The 23,573-nt window shown below is 46.9% G+C and overlaps 1 protein-coding gene across 1 annotated transcript in view; it reads right to left on the bottom strand.

The window, feature by feature from the left end:
* Nucleotides 1–18,406, bottom strand: part of WDR44 (WD repeat domain 44) — a 92,309-nt gene extending 73,903 nt beyond the window's left edge. Inside the window, exon 1 of the mRNA XM_073641341.1 lies at nucleotides 18,131–18,406. Coding sequence (XP_073497442.1) covers nucleotides 18,131–18,204 — 74 coding nt within the window. The 5' untranslated portion in view covers nucleotides 18,205–18,406. The remainder of the gene's footprint in view (nucleotides 1–18,130) is intronic.
* Between the last annotated feature and the right edge of the window lie 5,167 nt (nucleotides 18,407–23,573).

Genomic DNA, 23,573 nt, shown 5'->3' on the forward strand with positions numbered 1-23,573 from the left:
AATTTGGGTCAGAGTATCATTATCCATCAATGATCTCACTCCTATTGGATACTAATAAGATTACCAATGATGACTTGGCTTAAAAACGTTACAACAAGGAAAAACCTCTCATTTTTAATCTCTAGGGTTTATGACTCAATGACTCCTACTGACAATTTTTTCATTTTTCCTACTAAGGGCAGAGCCAAGTTGTCAACTGACCGACAGAAGAGACATCTTAGCAGCGAAAATTAGTCTCTCACATCTCCAGGCCTGGAAAAAACGAGAACAAAAACTGAGTGCAATGTAAAATTAGGAACATTTAAAGCTTTAGTCACACTTTTGTATCACGGGATACTTGGCAGCACATGCCCAATCAAGTGAGTGGGGGTCAGTAATAAAATAAATAAAAAATAAATAAATCGTAGACAGCATGTAGATTGCACCCCAGTACAGTCCATTTTTCTTTGGGATCATTTGCTAGGAGAAGCTTGGGGAAAAAAAATGATTTAATTTTTTTGTGGTATATGAGAAAAACTGATGCCACATTGATGGTAACAACTGTGAACAGATGAAAGTTGGATCCAACATAAGGAAGGAAATGTATTCACATTTTCTAAGATGCTAAAAAAATTAAAAAACAAAAACTGTTTTTGGTGATTTGAATCAGTCAATCGAGTCTATGGGGATACGTTAAAAAAATGAATGAAAAACTAAAGCCATCAGTTTCAAATGGATCCCCAAAAATCCTGTGTTAGGATGGATTCAGGTCAGTTTTGCTTTGTTTTTTAACCAGTGAGCTGGACTCAATTTTCATCCATTTTTGGTACATTTTTACCATCTGTATTTTGTGTATGCAAGAAAAAAATATTCCAGGCTTCTACCCATTTGGCCCATCACGTTTTTAGCCACATGTGAGTAGATCTGTTGAGGTTTCCATATGAAGAACTGAAAAATGTAGTTCAGGTGTATCTTCCGAAAAGGCCATTGATAACGTGCTGTCTGATTATTATTATTTTTTTTGCTGGAAACATGGAAAAGGCGAGTTGGATTTGACACAGATTAAAAAAATAAAAACTGGAAGTCTCCCGTTTGACCATTACATATTCTCTATTATAGTCGGTTTACACTCATGTTGTGTTTTCTGTCGAATTGCCTGATTCTTGAAGAAGTTGGCCACAACTTTTTATTATGCCCCCAATGTATCTCCCCGTGGCCCATAAGTGTCTTCGTAATTACCTTCTGTTGCAGGTTCTGCCTGTGAGCGGCGCTATCACTGGCCGCTTACAGGCATCACGTGACCCCGCGCTGATGTCACGACAAGTGAGGTGTGACTCAGCGCTGGGGTCCCCACGGTGGCTGCTGGGTTGTGGGCGGGGTTTCCCAGCGCGTCACACCCAGCATCCACTGTGCGCTTTCCCAATGAATGAGGAGAGGCAGAGCGCGCGGTGGTGTGACGTGCGGGGTAAGCCCGTCCACAACCCAGCATCCACCAGTGGAACGCGGAAGAGGGATCCTCAGCTGCAGCCTGGACTTGTGACGTCAGAGCCGGCTGCAGCCGGGGGTCACGTGATGCCTGTGAGAGGCCAGCGATAGCGCCGCTCACAGGCAGTAACTGCAACAGAAGGTAATTACAAAAACCCTTATAGGCCCCGGGGGCATACATTGGGGAGGGGATAATAAGTAATGGACAACCCCTTTAACTCAACGCAAGAAGCATTATTCTGAGCCTCCGATGCCAAAATGAACAAAATAAAACTCTTTAAAATGTTGCAAAATGTTATGTGCAACTCAAAGCTGAGCAAAAAAAAATTTACTTTCGTTTTTTTATGTCAGTTGCATCAACTTTTAGAAGAGTGGGTGAAGCTCAAATAGAACAAGGAGTGGCCAGGCGCGCACAATTTATGCCACGGCTGAAATATTTCCCAATCCCTGGCTGGCGTACATTTCTGGCGTTGGTGCACGGCAGTTGAAAGACGCAACAAGCTCATTCAAGAAGCGCATGTCTCAATGAATTTAGTGCATCTTAATTCAGCCCTTCATTCATTAGGGAGGCGGGCGAAACGACAGTCTTAATGAATCGGGGTCAAATTAGTTGAGTTTGCCACCATTTCATTCAACCAAGACCTATTCGTGGTCCCTTCCGGGCCCCGGCATCCGTGGCCCCTTCCGGGTCCTAGCAGCGAGACTTCAGTGATCATCAAGTTATCACCTGGTGGATAATTTATATTTTTGTGATTTTTTTTTATTTTTACTTACTTTAAATAGGAAAGTTTTGTAAAAATAGACTACAAACAAGGCTCCTGTTAGCAGAGGGTTAAGGCATACACACCATAGGACGTCAGCCGCTCCGCTGCAAAAATAAGTATAAGGAAAATGACAATGCCAGGAAGAGGGTTGGAAGACGTGGTGACAATCTGCAGCTTTCTGTTCTGTCTAACGAACGGTGCAGTCTGCCTACGTACACAGGGGTCCGCGGGCTCTGATTTCTCAAGGTGGCATCAATTATGAAGCGTGTTTAGCAATAATATGTAGATAAAATTCGCATGCCGATACAGTGGGGAATGCCTATCGTGTCCTTCCCTCGGATAGCATTTAGAAGAGGAGATGCTGATAAATTGTGATCTGATAGTTTCCCAGAAACATATACGAGCATCTGTTATTCCCAGAACTTACAGGAAAAGCTGGCAGATGCCGATTCTTTTACCAGGTGCCACCATAAAGAAATACAGACTTTTAAAGGAAACCAGAATCAAACTGCCTGAACCAAGAGTATCATGAATCAGTCTTTGGCTGCACAACTGCAGGTAGGTATGTTTTACTCTGAAATGCTGAGGCCGGGGACTATGACCGATTCATCAAAGTATTAGCACCAGTTTTCTGACAATAAAAACATCTTGATTAATTGCAAAATTGTAGCACAAACATTTAGCGAGTTTTGGCATTTTTACAAGAGGCAGCGAGTCATCTTACTCCATTATGCCCCTTCATTAGGACTGGAGTGTACAAAGCAAGTTTAGTGTCTCAGATGACTAGTCCAGGGCTGGACCTTGACCGACTTCTCTCTGTTCCACTTGATTGACAGGTAAAACAAACAACAACATAAAACACGTGAAAGAGATATTCCTATTTTACAATGGAACATGCTGTTAGGAAAAACTGTGAAGTGGACGCAGCACGAAAAACAAATTTTCTGAATCTATGAGGATCTCAAAAACTGGCAATAGACAAAAAAATATATCGAAAACCCCTCCAGCACTATGTGGCACAAAGACAAGGTTTTTCCTAGGCATCAGCATTATACTTTGTTTGCCTCCTGCAGTTTTCCCACATTAACCCATTGATTGGCTGAGAAGCAGTTCTAGGATCGCTGCTGATGACTTTGATAAACCCACATGTATTAACTGTCTGTTTATGCTGTGATTTTACCATCAGTTTCACAGGGAAGACAGGTTAAACCTGTAGAAAAAGATGCTGCCCTCCGGCAATAAACGCCCCAGAATTGCTCCATTCCGAAGGACTAACCTAAAAGACCTGGATCTGGGCACAGAGGGCAGCTGTTGTGTGGGCTGTAGACTAGAGTTTCATTTTAGAGTTTTATTATGATAGTATGACCCTCAATTATGTTCCTGCCCCGAGATACGGCTTGCATTATTAGCCCACAGCTGACTACACAATTCTGCATGGTTCAGAGCTGACATTTTAAGGTTGTGTCCCTGATTAGCTTACGCTTCGGATTTACCCAACTATTGTCAATTTTAATAAGTTGCATGCTCCATGTTCAAATTACTTAATGTGTTTTCACCTGACAACCCATTTATCAACTAGTGGGATAGGTGATAACTTATTGATCAGTGGGGGTCTGGCTGCTGGAAATGCACCAATCGGCAAAAAGGAGTGACAGTGCGCTTGCTCCAACTCAATCAGTCGTACGTTTTTTCACGTAGATGTTCCATTCATTTTTCTTTTCCATGGATAGAACATGTATCCATTATAATCTATGGAGCTGTTCACATGCCCATGTTTCTTTGTAGACCAAAGGTCTGCAAAAAAGAAAAATTCGCAGAGACATGTTCATTTTTGTTCAGACTCACCCATAGACATCTACGGCTCTGAGAAAAGCATATGTATGCAATCCGTGTGCTGTGCCTTTTTAGCCTTCCAATGGGTAAGAGAAACTTTGCAATAAAGATTTTGTTTTTTTGCATGCAAGAAAAATTACTGATGGCAAAAACTGACCAAACACTGATGAAAACCTGATCCAGCATACTAATGTAAATAAAACTTTTTTTTGTTTTTTCCAAGTACGAGGAAAAAAACTACCGTATATCGGAATGAGGCCTAAATCAGCTGGAATCAATATTAAAGTGCTTTATTTGGTTTTTAGGAAAGTCTGCTGACACAAGTCATGTACACAGCCTCGCTGACAGACCTGTCCTTAATTCACCTTCTGCTCAGGTACAAGATAATTAAATTGGAAACCCGATGAGCTGAAAAATAATCTACACGGGTAAAATCCTCTGTGATAACAGGTGGCCATGTGCCGTCATATAGAGTAAAGAGTGGCCAAGAAAGGAAGGAAAAACTACTGGAATCCAGAATTACTGGACACTTCTTATAGTGATGGACAGACCAAACTCTAATGAATATACATTATTGCAATCACATGAGCCCACGCTGATGATTCCCCTGTGTTCCCCATGCGGGTGGGCGGTCATGTGACCTCGCAATGTGCACACAGCGCTCACATGCTGACTAGACTCCTCTGCTACAATCAATTCTACTCTATGGCCAGACGAGTCTAGAAGGCACGTGACTGCAAAAATGCAGATTGCATACATGCTGTCATATGACCGCCCACCGCACGGAAAATACAGGGGAATCGTGACAGTGTGGCACCGCACACTGACACAATTCAGAAAACTGCAGTCAGAGTGTCTATCCCAATGTGGACAACCCCTTTAAATTCGCTTATTTTTGTTCACATCATGTAGAGCTAGAACTGATCCTTCTTAAGGGCTCTATCACACGTCAGTATCTCCGGTACGAGTGGTGACAGCTTCCACACGTACTGGAGACACTGACACACGCAGACTCATTCAAATGAATGGGTCTGTGCACATCTAAGTGTGTTTTCACAGACCGTGTGTCCGTGTGCTCCACAGAGACAAGTCGGTTTTTTTGCGGACACAAGGTCCGCAAAACGTACCACACGGATAGCATCCGTGTGACACATACTGGCGCCTGGGAATCAGTGTACAGTTAGTGCTGTTCCCAAGCGCCGGTGCTGAATGCTGCCCTCATCATGGTTCCCTGCTGGCGCTGCCATCAGGGAGGAGCTGCTGAGGAGCTGGTGCTGATGGCAGCGCTGGCAGAAACCACGATGAGGGTAGTGTTCAGCACCGGCGCCTAGGAACAGCACTAACTGTAGCGCTGATTCCCAGGTACCGGAAATATCCGGACGTGTGAAACCGGCCCAAGAAAGTATATGTATACCGATGCATACGCTGCTCATTGGCTTCAATGTAGAAAAAAAATTCTATATAAATCACCAGATTTCTTGTGATTGTCTATCTATCTATATTTTCACATGCTCGCTCAGTCTTCATGGCTAAATGGGTGCCAGTGCATAAACTGCATTCAGGGCTCACTCACACGTCCGATTTTTTCCACATATACAAGAAAAACTGACAGATTATTGTGGTCCAAGTGGCATCAATTTTTCTCGTAATTGTAATAAAAAAAAACAAAAACCTGGAAGTCATCTGAGTGCGGTATGATTTTTTCACGGACCCAATGATTTGCATTGCTGATTTTGATCCAACCCTCAGATCAAAATGAGGACAGGTCTCCTCGGACAACGAAAAACCATGGACATGTGAATGGCCCCGGTACGAGCGCTATCTGTGAAGACCATGGGTAGCACTCATAGGCAAAAATCAGACGGGTGAATGGGGCATAAATTGCACATATTTCTGGCACAAAGTAACCTAACATGTGGTGTACACTAGACTACGTGGTCTAAACAGCAAAATGTAAAGAATAGCATGAAGTACGCCGATTAGTTTGGGGCATTTTAAAACTATCTACTGAGTTTGCATTGACTAAAAGATAGATCGTCTTAACCGTGTCCCACGGTATGGAAAGACCTTCACAGAAAAAGGGAAAAGGTCTTCAGAGGCAGCAGATTTCTATTTGCGCCAGGCATGCTTCAACGACTACCTTCTAAGCTGAACAGTCTTAAAGGGAAGCCATCATCATCATAAAACAACCTTGTAAAATCATTAAATGCTTCAATACAAAAGATAGGAGTGGGGAAACGTACACGTGTTGTTTCCAGAAACTACAGATCTGTTGTTTCCTGAAAGTACAAGAAAAAGCCTGAATAGCCCTAGTGAAAATTGCAAGATTTAAATTTTTTGTTTACAATATGGAAAAAAATGGCAAAAATTAGAAAAAAAAAAAAAAAAAAAGTTAACCCAAAAATCTGATATAAACAATGTTATTTTTTGATGATCGCTTCCCTTTAAACTCAGAAGAGACAGACAAAAACGGATCGTATCTAGCAACTACCTATTCGCGAGTCAAGCTAGCCAGTATACAGCAGCAAAGTGACAAAGCATCCGCCCACTACACCAAAGGATATGTTGTAATGTGCCGCTTTTGGCAGTGCTAATGCATCTCACACGCTACACGCTGGCAGGGTCTGGGACTAGGACTACACCTACACAAGCAGGATGCAGGACTAATCTCCCTGCCAAACAGCATTTTAACTCTTGTGCATTCAATGGTAGCTTATGAGGAAATGGCTAAATCTGCTAGGGTATAGGATTATTTTACTGTACCTTGTTCACTGCGGCCTGCACACAGAAATCAGACAAATGATGTATAGAGATTAGCTGGCAGATCTGACAGAATGGATAAAAAACAAACAACATATGGGAAGAAGAACAATCTGTGAAAATTCTGGAGGACGCCGTGTTTTACGTCAAATATTAGCACAATTAAAAATAGCTGCTTAGGTCTCAATGGATTTTTATGGTCATTTTAATATTTTTTAGTAGAAGGGAATGATGGAAAATAAAAAAAAATTCTCATTCCCTGAATCATGGCTTCTCATCTGCAGCAACCACCCAGGGCCTGTGCAGATTTATTGCGTTTGCGCAGTTTTTTTTCTGCGCAGATTTGTCACAAAACCTGAATGATTTCCTAGTGGCAGCAAAGTGAAGTCTCATGCACACATTGCTTATTTTTTCCTTGCAGATTTAAATCTGCACTATGTCAATTCTTTTTAGCATTTTTGCTGCAGATTTCAGCCATGCAAATGAGTGGGGAAAAATCTGCATCACAAATGCATGTAAAAAAACACATCAGAAATGCACCTATTTTATGTTGCCGAGAGATGCAGAAATGATGCAGAAAAATCAGCACCAAATGCCGGGAGGAATACAGTCCATTTCCTCTAGACATCCGTATTAGTGCGGGGGCCGCACGGCTTTAGAACACTATTTACCTGCAGATTAACGTCATATCTGCAGGTTAATAGGGTTTTGGGACAAGACAGGTTCCCTTTAACAGGTCAAGCATAGTGGATGTAATTTAATGAAATCTCATGATCACTGTGGGTTTAAAAGAATCTAGGCGGTTTTTCCCTACAGACTTCAAATCATGAGTCTGACGAATGCCTGTATAAAACAACAAATGTGTTTTGTTTTTTTAAGTGCAGAATCCCAGCTTTTCTGGACGAAAAATGAATTAAGAAATGCTGCTTCAAATCTGCACCAAAATGCATAAAACAGTGGGGAAAAAAATGCATAAGAAGAAAACTTATCATTGGTACTGTATATTTTGGTGCGGACACCTGCAGAAAAATGGCAGGTGGAAAAAAAGTGTGCACATGACACATCACTGCATTGTATTATTCGTCCGTTGTAGCGCAACTCATCTCAGGATTGTCGATAAGTTCTTTACTACCCAATACTGAACTTTCCAGTTCTGACAGGGGCATATCCGTAAAGCTGAACCCCATGCTGGCCACAAAGCTAGTGACAGACTCCCTTTAAAAATAATCACAGAGAAATGTCTGTGACAGCAAGCATCCGATTTGCAAACTTGTGGTCACGTGCCGACTGGCATCTCAGACGCTAGAACAGGTAAAATATACTGTAATAGTCCTGGACAAGCCCTTAATCAACAAGTCCCCTCATCAAGACCAAAGGCAAAACAAAAATGCTGGTCTTGAAGAATCAGGGCCTATGTTTTTAAGCTCATTCAAAAAACGGGTAGCAGACAAAACGGGTGCAAGGGATGCCTCTGTAGGAAACATAAAAAACCCACTCAATTTCTGTAATTGAAGGTTTTATTCCTGTTTTAACGTGAACACGTCCTTACAGCACATTTCCAGCTTAGAGGCCGGCACAGGCTCTATAGCTTCTCCTGGGCTAGAGCCACAGAGGATGAACCTGTATACCCAGAACTCAATGTAAACTGGAGCCAAGCACAAATGCCACGGCACATTAGGAGGCATTGATTTTTCATCGGCATTACAATAGCAGGGTGTACCTGTCATGCACAGCACAGATTCCATTAGTATGAAAACATCAATACATATATCCTAACAGGAGAATGAGGAAATACACTGGTAATAAAAAAAAAAAAGAAAAGATGCGGAACAGGGAAGGAGGCAAATACAAGAGTCCCGATAACAGATACAATAGTGCTGCCAATAACATCCATAAGGGTGTGAAGAGCCACAAGTGCTTTATGAACGAGAGCTCCTAATTAAAGGGCGGGGGTTCACATTGCCAGGCAAGAATGTGTAGCATGAAGAGGAAGCGATGGTACGTGAGGGGGAGTCAGCGCCCCTGGCGAGTCAGCGCATCATGTTACAGTGTAATGATGGGAGATCTGCAACATTCATATTCAGAGATGTCAGTGACAATAGGTGTGAGAATAAGGGATAGACAGCAGGATAGTGGACTGGAGGCGGCGGCAGCTTCTGCTACACAACAGAGGAATGCAAAACTCACAGAAAGAAAGGTTGGTCATCTTTAAGGGACCCACCACCCTGGGACAAAGAAATAAAGTGACTGCCCGCTGCCTCTTCCGATCAGATTGACGTTTCTTTCTTCCGGTATCTAGAGAAGCATGGGGAGTGCAGTGGTGTCTAAACCATGTTTCCCTGGCTTTCCTGTATTTTGGAATAGCAAAGGCAGTGGAGGCGTAGTTTGCGATTACCATTGCACTCCCTCTGCCAAGGTGGTGGCCATCCAGGAAGCAAGAGGAAAGGGACACTAATCTGAGCAGAGGTGGCAGCAGAAGCAAATGGAGGGCACCAGGTAGGGGGACTATACATAAGAAAAGTATAGGCAGTTTTCAGTCTCAGGGTGGAGGGTTGCTTTAAATACAAGGGGTTGTCCTTTCTTATCTATCCATGGCATATCACTGTCACTTTATTTAATCAATAAATTCTTTTTTTAACTTTACTAACTTGTTTCCTACATAGTGACCCCCAATTACCTGGTTGGGCAGGGAACTGCATTCTACCTTTCCCTGCCTGGAAGCTGGCTGTACAGACAAATTATTAGGGGAGGCAGCGCTACACCAGACAGTGCCCCCTTTATTCTCAGGATTTGTGAGGGTCCCAGAGGTTAGCCCCCACCAATCATAGATGCCACGTCTTAGCAATATGAAATCAGATGAAAAGGCATAATCATCATATACAGCCCAGTTAAGGGCTACCCTATGAAAAGTGCTGCAGCCCCCCGCATAGATGCTGGCATAAGGGGAATGTAGAGATAAATAAAAAAAGCGAGAAAGTGAAAGCATCTCAGCGACCTCCCTGTAAGAGGAAGAGGATGTTGTCAGGGAGCGCACACTTTACCATCAGACAGTCAGACATTAGTCAGCTAAAAGCCGGCAGTGCAACCACACCAGAGAAGGAAAAAACTCAGCATAACCACAGGCCACTCGTGACATTTCCCACACAAGGCCGTGTTCACATCTGTACCGGAGGCCCCATCACAGATTCAGTCCAAAAAGCCAGAAAAATACAGAAATACAGGCTCAGCACACAATGCTAGTATCTCTGAACGCCACATATCATAAGGCAATGGGATGTGTTGGGGGTCAGTGGTGCTGGATCAGCCCCAGACATTTACTGGGCTAATAAAGAAAATCCCAACGCAGGTGTGAACTGAGCAGTAGGCAGCAGAATCCATCCACCATAACTGACCACGGCACACCCGTCATGGCTCCTGGAAGACCGGAAATCATCACTGCAGTGTGATTACAGACGTAGTGTGTGCACAAAAGAAGTGTGCCTGGCGCTACGGCGTACAAAGGCCAGGGTAATACCAGGGATGTGAAGTCTAGTGCTGGGGTCAGCAACTGTGGCAGGCCAACTGATGTGGAACAACAGCTCCCAGCATGTGGATGTCAGGGTATACTGGAAGTTGTACTGTCACAGTAGCTGGACTACCATGACTGTCTGAGGCCTGGCATAGAGTATACATATAGACATGGTGTACAGTATATAGACGGTCAGCATGCACAGACGACATGAAAGGGGATCTGAAGTGATGTCTACAGACGCGTCAGGGGTGCAGCGTACACACCCTACACGTGACGTATACAGGAGACGCGTTAGGGGTGCAGCGTGCACACCCTACCCATGACGTATACAGGAGACGCGTCAGGGGTGCAGCGTACACACCCTACACGTGACGTATACAGGAGACGCGTCAGAGGTGCAGCGTGCACACCCTACACGTGACGTATACAGGAGACGCGTCAGAGGTGCAGCGTGCACACCCTACCCGTGACGTATACAAGAGACGCGTCAGGGGTGCAACGTGCACACCCTACACGTGACGTATACAGGAGACGCGTCAGGGGTGCAGCGTACACACCCTACACGTGACGTATACAGGAGACACGCGTCAGAGGTGCAGCGTGCACACACTACCCGTGACGTATACAGGAGACGCGTCAGGGGTGCAGCGTGCACACCCTACCCGTGACGTATACAGGAGACACGTCAGGGGTGCAGCATGCATACCCTACACGTGACGTATACAAGAGACGCGTCAGGGGTGCAGCGTGCACACCCGACATGTGACGTATACAGGAGACGCGTCAGGGGTGCAGCGTACACACCCTACACGTGATGTATAGAGGAGACATGTCAGGGGTGCAGTATATAGAGACTATAGATGACAGACAGCACAGAGGGGATGTGCTAGAGGGCAGTAAATATACACAAATGATGTATGTACAGTATATATGTAGCATACAGCAAATGTATTATACAGAAGAGGTTCGCATAAAGCGCAGTGTACACAGGGCATGTCCGCGGCACACAGTGCAGTATACAGAGAGCATGTCCGCGGTAGACAGGGCAGTATACAGAGGACATACAGTGAGGTATACACAGAACACATATACAGTGCTGTATATACAGTACACAGCACTGTATATATATAGGCCATGTATACAGTATGGTGTATATAGGACATGTATATAGTACACAGCAAGGTAACAGTGTATATAGAGCACAGTACGGATCATGTACACAGCACAGTATACACAGGACACGTATACAGTATATACAGCACAGTACAGCGGATGTACACAATACATGTGCACAGTACACAGCACAGTACAGCGGATGTACACAGTACATGTGCACAGTATACAGCACAGTATGGGTCATGTACATAGCACATGTATACAGCACGGTATATAAAGGACATAGTGCGGTATACACAGTATATACAGCACAGTATTTGGCATGTACACAGCACACTATATACAGGACATGTATACAGCTCAGTATGGGTCATGTACACAGCACAGTATATACAATATATAGCACACAGCACGGTATACAGTATATAGAGCACAGTACGGATCATGTACACAGCACAGTACACACAGGACACGTATACAGTATATACAGCACAGTACAGCGGATGTACACAGTACATGTGCACAGTATACAGCACAGTATGGGTCATGTACACAGCATAGTATAGTATATACAGTACACAGCGCGGTATACACATGCCCACAGTACATGTGTAGAGTATACAGCGCCGTGTACATAGTATGTACAGCCCAGTACGGCTCACGTACACAGCACAGTATATACAGGATATGTGCACGGTATATACAAGGGGTGATGTACACTGCACAGAATATACAGGCCATAGTATATAGCATGGGTGATGTACACAGCACAGTATATACAGGCCATGTATATAGTGTACAGTATATAGCAGGGGTGATGTACACAGCACAGTATATACAGGCCATGTATACAGTGCACAGTATATAGCAGGGGTGATGTGCACAGTAGATACAGACCATGTATACAGTGTACAGTATATAGCAGGGGTGATGTACACAGCACAGTATATACAGGCCATGTATACAGTATATAGCAGGGGTGATGTGCACAGTATATACAGGCCATGTATACAGTGTACAGTATATAGCAGGGGTGATGTGCACAGCACAGTATATACAGGCCATGTATACAGTGCACAGTATATAGCAGGGGTGATGTACACAGCACAGTATATACAGGCCATGTATACAGTGCACAGTATATAGCAGAGGTGATGTCCACAGCACAGTATATACAGGCCATGTATACAGTGTACAGTATATAGCAGAGGTGATGTACACAGCACAGTATATACAGGCCATGTATACAGTGTACAGTATATAGTAGGGGTGATGTACACAGCACAGTATATACAGGCCATGTATACAGTGTACAGTATATAGCAGGGGTGATGTGCACAGTATATACAGGCCATGTATACAGTGTACAGTATATAGCAGGGGTGATGTACACAGCACAGTATATACAGGCCATGTATACAGTGTACAGTATATAGCAGGGGTGATGTGCACAGCACAGTATATACAGGCCATGTATACAGTGTACAGTATATAGCAGGGGTGATGTGCACAGTATATACAGGCCATGTATACAGTGTACAGTATATAGCAGGGGTGATGTACACAGCACAGTATATACAGGACATGTATACAGTGCACAGTATCTAGCAGGGGTGATATACACAGCACAGTATATACAGGACATGTATACAGTGCACAGTATATAGCAGGGGTGATATACACAGCACATGTATACAGTGCACAGTATATAGCAGGGGTGATGTACACAGCACAGTATATACAGGCCATGTATACAGTGCACAGTATATAGTAGGGGTGATGTACACAGCACAGTATATACAGGCCATGTATACAGTGCACAGTATATAGCAGGGGTGATGTGCACAGTATATACAGGCCATGTATACAGTGTACAGTATATATCAGGGGTGATGTACACAGCACAGTCTATACAGGACATGTATACAGTATATAACAGGGGTGATGTACACAGCACAGTCTATACAGGACGTGTATACAGTGTACAGTATATATCAGGGGTGATGTACACAGCACAGTATATAATGGACATGTGTACAGTATATAGCAGGGGTGATGTACACAGCACAGTATATACAGGATGTGTATAGAGTGCACAGTATATAGCAGAGGTGATGTGCACAGCACAGTATATACAGTGTACAGTATATAGCACAGGTGATGTACGCAGCACAGTATATACAGGACATGTATACAGTGTACAGTATATAGCACGGGTGATGTACACAGCACAGTATATACAGGCCATGTATACAGTGTACAGTATATAGCAGAGGTGATGTACACAGCACATACAGGCCATGTATACAGTGTACAGTATATAGCAGGGGTGATGTACACAGCACATGTATACAGTGTACAGTATATAGCAGGGGTGATGTACACAGCACAGTATATACAGGACATGTATACAGTGTACAGTATATAGCAGGGGTGATGTACACAGCACAGTATATACAGGCCATGTATACAGTGTACAGTATATAGCACGGGTGATGTACACAGCACAGTATATAGCAGGGGTGATGTACACAGCACAGTATATACAGGCCATGTATACAGTGTTCAGTATATAGCACGGGTGATGTACACAGCACAGTATATACAGGATGTGTATACAGTGCACAGTATATAGCAGAGGTGATGTGCACAGCACAGTATATACAGGCCATGTATACAGTGCACAGTATATAGCAGGGGTGATGTACACAGCACAGTATATACAGGCCATGTATACAGTGTACAGTATATAGCAGAGGTGATGTACACAGCACATACAGGCCATGTATACAGTGTACAGTATATAGCAGGGGTGATGTACACAGCACATGTATACAGTGTACAGTATATAGCAGGGGTGATGTACACAGCACAGTATATACAGGACATGTATACAGTGTACAGTATATAGCAGGGGTGATGTACACAGCACAGTATATACAGGCCATGTATACAGTGTACAGTATATAGCACGGGTGATGTACACAGCACAGTATATAGCAGGGGTGATGTACACAGCACAGTATATACAGGCCATGTATACAGTGTTCAGTATATAGCACGGGTGATGTACACAGCACAGTATATACAGGATGTGTATACAGTGCACAGTATATAGCAGAGGTGATGTGCACAGCACAGTATATACAGGCCATGTATACAGTGCACAGTATATAGCAGGGGTGATGTACGCAGCACAGTATATACAGGCCATGTATACAGTGTACAGTATATAGCAGGGGTGATGTACACAGCACAGTATATACAGGCCATGTATACAGTGCACAGTATATAGCAGGGGTGATGTACACAGCACAGTATATACAGGCCATGTATACAGTGCACAGTATATAGCAGGGGTGATGTGCACAGTATATACAGGCCATGTATACAGTGCACAGTATATAGCAGGGGTGATGTGCACAGCACAGTATATACAGGCCATGTATACAGTGCACAGTATATAGCAGGGGTGATGTACACAGCACAGTATATACAGGACATGTATACAGTGCACAGTATATAGCAGGGGTGATATACACAGCACAGTATATACAGGACATGTATACAGTGCACAGTATATAGCAGGGGTGATATACACAGCACAGTATATACAGGACATGTATACAGCGCACAGTATATAGCAGGGGTGATGTACACAGCACAGTATATACAGGACATGTATACAGCGCACAGTATATAGCAGGGGTGATGTACACAGCACAGTATATACAGGACATGTATACAGTGCACAGTATATAGCAGGGGTGATGTACACAGCACAGTATATACAGGCCATGTATACAGTGCACAGTATATAGCAGGGGTGATGTGCACAGTATATACAGGCCATGTATACAGTGTACAGTATATATCAGGGGTGATGTACACAGCACAGTATATACAGGACATGTATACAGTATATAACAGGGGTGATGTACACAGCACAGTCTATACAGGACGTGTATACAGTGTACAGTATATATCAGGGGTGATGTACACAGCACAGTATATAATGGATATGTGTACAGTATATAGCAGGGGTGATGTACACAGCACAGTATATAATGGACATGTGTACAGTATATAGCAGGGGTGATGTACACAGCACAGTATATAAGGACATGTATACAGTATATAGCACGGGTGATGTACACAGCACAGTATATACAGGATGTGTATACAGTGCACAGTATATAGCAGAGGTGATGTGCACAGCACAGTATATACAGGACATGTATACAGTGTACAGTATATAGCACAGGTGATGTACGCAGCACAGTATATACAGGCCATGTATACAGTGTACAGTATATAGCACGGGTGATGTACACAGCACAGTATATAGCAGGGGTGATGTACACAGCAGAGTATATACAGGCTATGTATACAGTGTTCAGTATATAGCACGGGTGATGTACACAGCACAGTATATACAGGATGTGTATACAGTGCACAGTATATAGCAGAGGTGATGTGCACAGCACAGTATATACAGGCCATGTATACAGTGCACAGTATATAGCAGGGGTGATGTACGCAGCACAGTATATACAGGCCATGTATACAGTGTACAGTATATAGCAGGGGTGATGTACACAGCACAGTATATACAGGCCATGTATACAGTGCACAGTATATAGCAGGGGTGATGTACACAGCACAGTATATACAGGCCATGTATACAGTGCACAGTATATAGCACGGGTGATGTACACAGCACAGTATATACAGGACATGTATACAGTGCACAGTATATAGCAGGGGTGATATACACAGCACAGTATATACAGGCCATGTATACAGTGCACAGTATATAGCAGGGGTGATGTGCACAGTAGATACAGACCATGTATACAGTGTACAGTATATAGCAGGGGTGATGTACACAGCACAGTATATACAGGCCATGTATACAGTATATAGCAGGGGTGATGTGCACAGCACAGTATATACAGGCCATGTATACAGTGCACAGTATATAGCAGGGGTGATGTACACAGCACAGTATATACAGGACATGTATACAGTGCACAGTATATAGCAGGGGTGATATACACAGCACAGTATATACAGGACATGTATACAGTGCACAGTATATAGCAGGGGTGATATACACAGCACAGTATATACAGGACATGTATACAGCGCACAGTATATAGCAGGGGTGATGTACACAGCACAGTATATACAGGACATGTATACAGCGCACAGTATATAGCAGGGGTGATGTACACAGCACAGTATATACAGGACATGTATACAGTGCACAGTATATAGCAGGGGTGATGTACACAGCACAGTATATACAGGCCATGTATACAGTGCACAGTATATACAGGCCATGTATACAGTGTACAGTATATACAGGCCATGTATACAGTGTACAGTATATACAGGCCATGTATACAGTATATAACAGGGGTGATGTACACAGCACAGTCTATACAGGACGTGTATACAGTGTACAGTATATATCAGGGGTGATGTACACAGCACAGTATATAATGGACATGTGTACAGTATATAGCAGGGGTGATGTACACAGCACAGTATATAATGGACATGTATACAGTATATAGCAGGGGTGATGTACACAGCACAGTATATAAGGACATGTATACAGTATATAGCACGGGTGATGTACACAGCACAGTATATACAGGATGTGTATACAGTGCACAGTATATAGCAGAGGTGATGTGCACAGCACAGTATATACAGGCCATGTATACAGTGCACAGTATATAGCACGGGTGATGTACGCAGCACAGTATATACAGGCCATGTATACAGTGCACAGTATATAGCACAGGTGATGTACACAGCACAGTATATACAGGCCATGTATACAGTGCACAGTATATAGCACGGGTGATGTGCACAGCACAGTATATACAGGCCATGTATACAGTGTACAGTATATAGCAGGGGTGATGTACACAGCACAGTATATACAGGACATGTATATAGTGCACAGTATATATCAGGGGTGATGTACACAGCACAGTATATACAGGCCATGTATACAGTGTACAGTATATAGCACAGGTGATGTACACAGCACAGTATATACAGGCCATGTATACAGTGTTCAGTATATAGCATGGGTGATGTACACAGCACAGTATATAGCAGGGGTGATGTACACAGCACAGTATATACAGGCCATGTATACAGTGCACAGTATATAGCACGGGTGATGTACACAGCACAGTATATAGCAGAGGTGATGTGCACAGCACAGTATATACAGGCCATGTATACAGTGCACAGTATATAGCAGAGGTGATGTGCACAGCACAGTACATACAGGCCATGTATACAGTGCACAGTATATAGCAGAGGTGATGTACACAGCACAGTATATACAGGCCATGTATACAGTGTACAGTATATAGCACGGGTGATGTGCACAGCACAGTACATACAGGCCATGTATACAGTGTACAGTATATAGCACGGGTGATGTATACAGCACGGCATATACAGCACAGTATATAGCAGAGGTGATGTGCACAGCACAGTATATACAGGCCATGTATACAGTGCACAGTATATAGCAGAGGTGATGTATACAGCACAGTATATACAGGCCATGTATACAGTGCACAATATATAGCAGAGGTGATGTATACAGCACGGCATACACAGCACAGTACATAGCAGACGTGTCACTTACACAGCCGGGGAGCAGGTCAGATTCACATCCTCGGGAGCATCGAAGAACTCCTCCGTGTCACTGTCGGACGCCATGGTGGAGACAGAGCCCCAGTTTTGGCTACGGGGTGTGCGGGGCAGAGAGGCCTCACTGGGCGCTGCTCCCCGGGGGGAGGGACCCGCACCACATACAGGCAGTCAGCTGCACTGACAGGCCGAGCACCCAGGAGAGAAGGGCCCGGCACAGCCACACACAAACACGGCCAAATATCGCGAGAGCGCAGCAGGGTAGTGTCTACAATGAAACGGCGCTGCTAGTCACGTGCTCTGCAGGTCACATGATCGGACTACGGCTACTAATAAATCTATGGGGGGAAATGAATAGAGGAAGACTCTGGTGTAAGGTAATGGGAAGCGGAAGAGCGGTGTATGAGCCGGGAGGGGAGAAATACAGAGCTGCTGTCTGTGAGGAAAAGAGGGGTGACATGAGGAGAGGGGGGGGACATGAAGAGCTGTCTGTGAGGAGGAGAAGGGGGACACGGGGAGCGGTCTGTGAGGAGGAGAGGGGGGACACGGGGAGCGGTCTGTGAGGAGGAGGAGGGGGGGACACGGGGAGCGGTCTGTGAGGAGGAGGAGGGGAGACACGGGGAGCGGTCTGTGAGGAGGAGGAGGGGAGACACGGGGAGCGGTCTGTGAGGGGGAGAGGGGGTACACGGGGAGCGGTCTGTGAGGGGGAGAGGGGGGACACGGGGAGCGGTCTGTGAGGGGGAGAGGGGGGACACGGGGAGCGGTCTGTGAGGGGGAGAGGGGGTACACGGGGAGCGGTCTGTGAGGGGGAGAGGGGGGACACGGGGAGCGGTCTGTGAGGGGGAGAGGGGGGACACGGGGAGCGGTCTGTGAGGAGGAGGAGGGGGGACACGGGGAGCGGTCTGTGAGGAGGAGGAGGGGGGACACGGGGAGCGGTCTGTGAGGAGGAGGAGGGGGGACACGGGGAGCGGTCTGTGAGGGGGAGAGGGGGGACACGGGGAGCGGTCTGTGAGGAGGAGGAGGGGGGACACGGGGAGCGGTCTGTGAGGAGGAGGAGGGGGGACACGGGGAGCGGTCTGTGAGGAGGAGGAGGGGGGACACGGGGAGCGGTCTGTGATGGGGAGAGGGGGTACACGGGGAGCGGTCTGTGAGGGGGAGAGGGGGGACACGGGGAGCGGTCTGTGAGGGGGAGAGGGGGGACACGGGGAGCGGTCTGTGAGGAGGAGAGGGGGGACACGGGGAGCGGTCTGTGAGGAGGAGGAGGGGAGACACGGGGAGCGGTCTGTGAGGAGGAGAGGGGGGACACGGGGAGCGGTCTGTGAGGAGGAGGAGGGGGGACACGGGGAGCGGTCTGTGAGGGGGAGAGGGGGGACACGGGGAGCGGTCTGTGAGGGGGAGAGGGGGGACACGAGGAGCGGTCTGTGAGGGGGAGAGGGGGGACACGGGGAGCGGTCTGTGAGGAGGAGGAGGGGGGACACGGGGAGCGGTCTGAGGAGGAGGAGGGGGGACACGGGGAGCGGTCTGTGAGGAGGAGAGGGGGGACACGGGGAGCGGTCTGTGAGGAGGAGGAAGGGCGACACGGGGAGCGGTCTGTGAGGAGGAGGAGGGGGGACACGGGGAGCGGTCTGTGAGGAGGAGAGGGGGGACACGGGGAGCGGTCTGTGAGGGGGAGAGGGGGGACACGGGGAGCGGTCTGTGAGGGGGGGCACGGGGAGCGGTGTGTGAGGGAGAGAGGGGGGACACGGGGAGCGGTCTGTGAGGGGGGGCACGGGGAGCGGTGTGTGAGGGAGAGAGGGGGGACACGGGGAGCGGTCTGTGAGGAGGAGGAGGGGGGACACGGGGAGCGGTCTGTGAGGGGGAGAGGGGGGACACGGGGAGCGGTCTGTGAGGGGGAGAGGGGGGACACGGGGAGCGGTCTGTGAGGGGGGGCACGGGGAGCGGTGTGTGAGGGAGAGAGGGGGGACACGGGGAGCGGTGTGTGAGGAGGAGGAGGGGGGACACGGGGAGCGGTGTGTGATGGGGAGAGGGGGGACACGGGGAGCGGTCTGTGAGGGGGAGAGGGGGGACACGGGGAGCGGTCTGTGAGGAGGAGGAGGGGGGACACGGGGAGCGGTCTGTGAGGAGGAGGAGGGGGGACACGGGAAGCGGTCTGTGAGGAGGAGAGGGGGGACACGGGGAGCGGTCTGTGAGGAGGAGAGGGGGGACACGGGGAGCGGTCTGTGAGGAGGAGGAGGGTGGACACGGGGAGCGGTCTGTGAGGAGGAGAGGGGGGACACGTGGAGCGGTGTGTGAGGGGGGAGAGGGGGGGACACGTGGAGCGGTGTGTGAGGGGGGAGAGGGGGGACACGTGGAGCGGTGTGTGAGGGGGGACACGTGGAGCGGTGTGTGAGGGGGGAGAGGGGGGACACGTGGAGCGGTGTGTGAGGGGGGAGAGGGGGGACACGGGGAGCGGTGTGTGAGGGGGAGAGGGGGGACACGTGGAGCGGTCTGTGAGGAGGGGGGGACACGGGGAGCGGTCTGTGAAGAGGAGAGAGGGGATATGGGGAGCGGTCTGAGAGCGGGGACCACGTAAAGCTGTCTGTGAAGACGATGGAATCTCTTCAGACTGGTCGTGTTATAGTGAAGCTTTTTTTTGTGAAGGACCTGTGGCACCCCTGTGGGGGATTACCACAGGATCCATAGGTACAGGGAGAGATGTACACTTGGGCACACACCACACCTTCCACCCGAGGTCTCAGGGGAGGAGTCAGTTTCCAGGGAGACAGCAAAAGCGGCAGTTAGTCTAGAGACGGGTGAAGGAGGAGAGACACAGAGAGCTGTTGGATGAGGACCAGTTAAGCCCTGAACTAGGAAACAGGTCTGTGTTGTGAAGCGCCCTAGAGAGAGGGACGGAGGCTAGAAGGAGAAAGAAAGAGAGAAAACTATTATCCCTTTAGCTCACCCGGACACCGGAGTCCGAGATTGCTATTAATTCAGAAATAGCATAGAAAACCCACACAGATCAGGAGGATCTACTCTCCCTGAAGAAGAAGGGGAAAGAGTTGCCAAACTTGACCAAGTATAGGACCAGGGGTCCAGAAAGAGAATTGGTAGCCCCAAGGAAAGGTCCTCATTGTCAGTTGTGGAGAAGGACCCAAAAGAAAATAAAAGGTGGCAGGTTCAGCTTAAGGCAGGACTGATCCCAAACAACGCACACAGTGTTAGAGGAGACCTCACAAATCTACAGAGTGAATATCTCTACCTGCACCGAAAACCTGGTTACCCTCCTGAACTGTACCTGTTACCGGACATCAGTAAAAGAAAGGTACTGAAACAAAGACTTAATGTGTGTGTGTGTGCCTACTTTGACATTACTGCCTATAGCGTTCGTACAAGCCGTATGCCGATCACCTCAGCAACCATACACAGCGCTGGTAACTGTCTTTACCAGTTACCACAGGAGGCGTCAGGACACAATACTCCCTTCATCCTCACCCCCATCCCTTTACTGATGGTCCAGGGCACAGAACCAGGAACCGACCAACCGTGATCCCCACAGAAGTAACCCATCCATCCCGGTATCCGAATACCCTACCCCTGTCGACCGACTCGGTTTGGTGTCACGAACAGGATACCCGGGCCCGGTAGAACCGGGTACTGTGTGCTTAAATTGGACTTTATTGAAAGTTTGTGTACTGTAAAACGGGCCGTCATTACTGCGTCATAGAGAAATCAAACTGCGTCACAGAGCGGAGAGAGTCGCGGGGGCACGGCTAAAGGAGCGCGAGGATAGCCCCGCCTTTTTTATTTTTTTTAGAGTCACCGGTTACTGAAGGAGTTAATCGTAGCTTCTGGCAACGGTTAACTAGGGGGGCACCGTCATGAGTGAAGTAAACAATATCCGAGACCTTGAGGGAGGGGATGCTCAAGACGCAGCAGCAGCCGGTTCCTCAGCTGGTGAAGGAGCCACAGCATCTGGAGCGATGGCCCCGATAATGCCAATTGCCTTGCCGTATGTACCGGGAGCCAAATGGTTACCGACTTATGAAGGTAAACCCGGTAGCTTAGCAGCTTTCAAACGTAAAATGTGTGCAGTGCTGGACATGTATGCAATGACAGGAAAGCAGAGAGCCTCCGTTATGCAGGGACAATTAATAGGCGCAGCGGAGCTAGAAGCTGAAACTTGGAGTGATGCTGATGGAGACTCTATAGAAAATGTGTTTGATAAGCTCAAAGCTGGTTTTGAAAAACGCACACAGTCTGAACTAAGGATGCTATTCTACCAATGCAAGCAGAGACCGCAAGATACCATCAGAGACTTTGCCCTACGTTTACAAGCGGCACTCTGGTCCATAAAACAGGTAGATCCAGCAAGTGTGCAAGACGAAGATAAATTGCTTGCAGAAAAGTTTATGAATGGGTTGAGATCAGACTTTCACCGTCAGCAGGTGCATATGTGGGTCCTAGATCATCCAGATGTGGATTTTAATACCTTAAAGGACCGTGCTATAACTGTACTACGAGACCCATTACCTGCAAAACTTGCAATCCCATCCTGGCAGGTTAATACCTCTCCCATGAACTTAGAGCCTACCCCTAAAGACTCTGTAAAAGCGGTAGGACAAGCTGTTGGACGCGAATCTGCTGATGACCTACGTAATCAAGTGTTACAACTAACCAAAAGCATGGACTACGTGCTAAAACTCTTGCAAGCCAGACCGGAGGCACAACCACCAAGCAAAATCCAGTTAGCTGAATCCCCTGAGGATGTTCCGTGGATGAGGAGAAAGCTCATGTCGCCTGTGCAGGGGATCAATGCACCATTCCAATGCAGAGCCATGTCGCCCGTGGAGGGGATCAACAAGTCGCCCGTTCAGGGGACCAACGCACCATTCCGATGCAGAGCCACCGACCACACGGATTCTTCAGGACAACCCGTTTGCCTTCGTTGCAACAAACTGGGCCACTTTGCAAGAAGATGCTTAAACTCGAGATTCCTGGGTCCCAGGGCCAACCCCCAGGAATAAAACGACAGGGCCCATATGACTGGCGTAGTCGGTATGTGGGAGGCCGCCCGTACCTCAACATTACGCTAGAAGGAATCCACACATCGGCCCTATTGGACACTGGGTCGCAAGTCACCACCATCCCACATATCCTTTACAAGCAATTTTGGTCTGATGCTGATCTTAGCCCTCCAGACTCTAGTCTTGTCATTTTAGCAGCTAATGGTCAACCACTGAATCAGGTGGGGTTTAGAGAAGTGACAATAAAGCTGGGGAGGGTGGAGATGAGAGGCCAAGGGTTATGTGTGGTAGAAGATGACCCCAATAACAAATGTCCTTACATGGTGCTTGATACTAATGTGATTGAAAACTGCCTTGAAGAAGTGCTGTTTTTACTCCAACAGATTACAGAGACTGCTGGCATTGGGCGGAGGAGAGTCCTTCAAAGAGAAA

The sequence above is a fragment of the Phyllobates terribilis genome, unplaced genomic scaffold, assembly GCF_046119375.1.
Source record: "Phyllobates terribilis strain yellow unplaced genomic scaffold, ASM4611937v1 Scaffold_7__3_contigs__length_470593459, whole genome shotgun sequence".
Taxonomy (NCBI): domain Eukaryota; kingdom Metazoa; phylum Chordata; class Amphibia; order Anura; family Dendrobatidae; genus Phyllobates; species Phyllobates terribilis.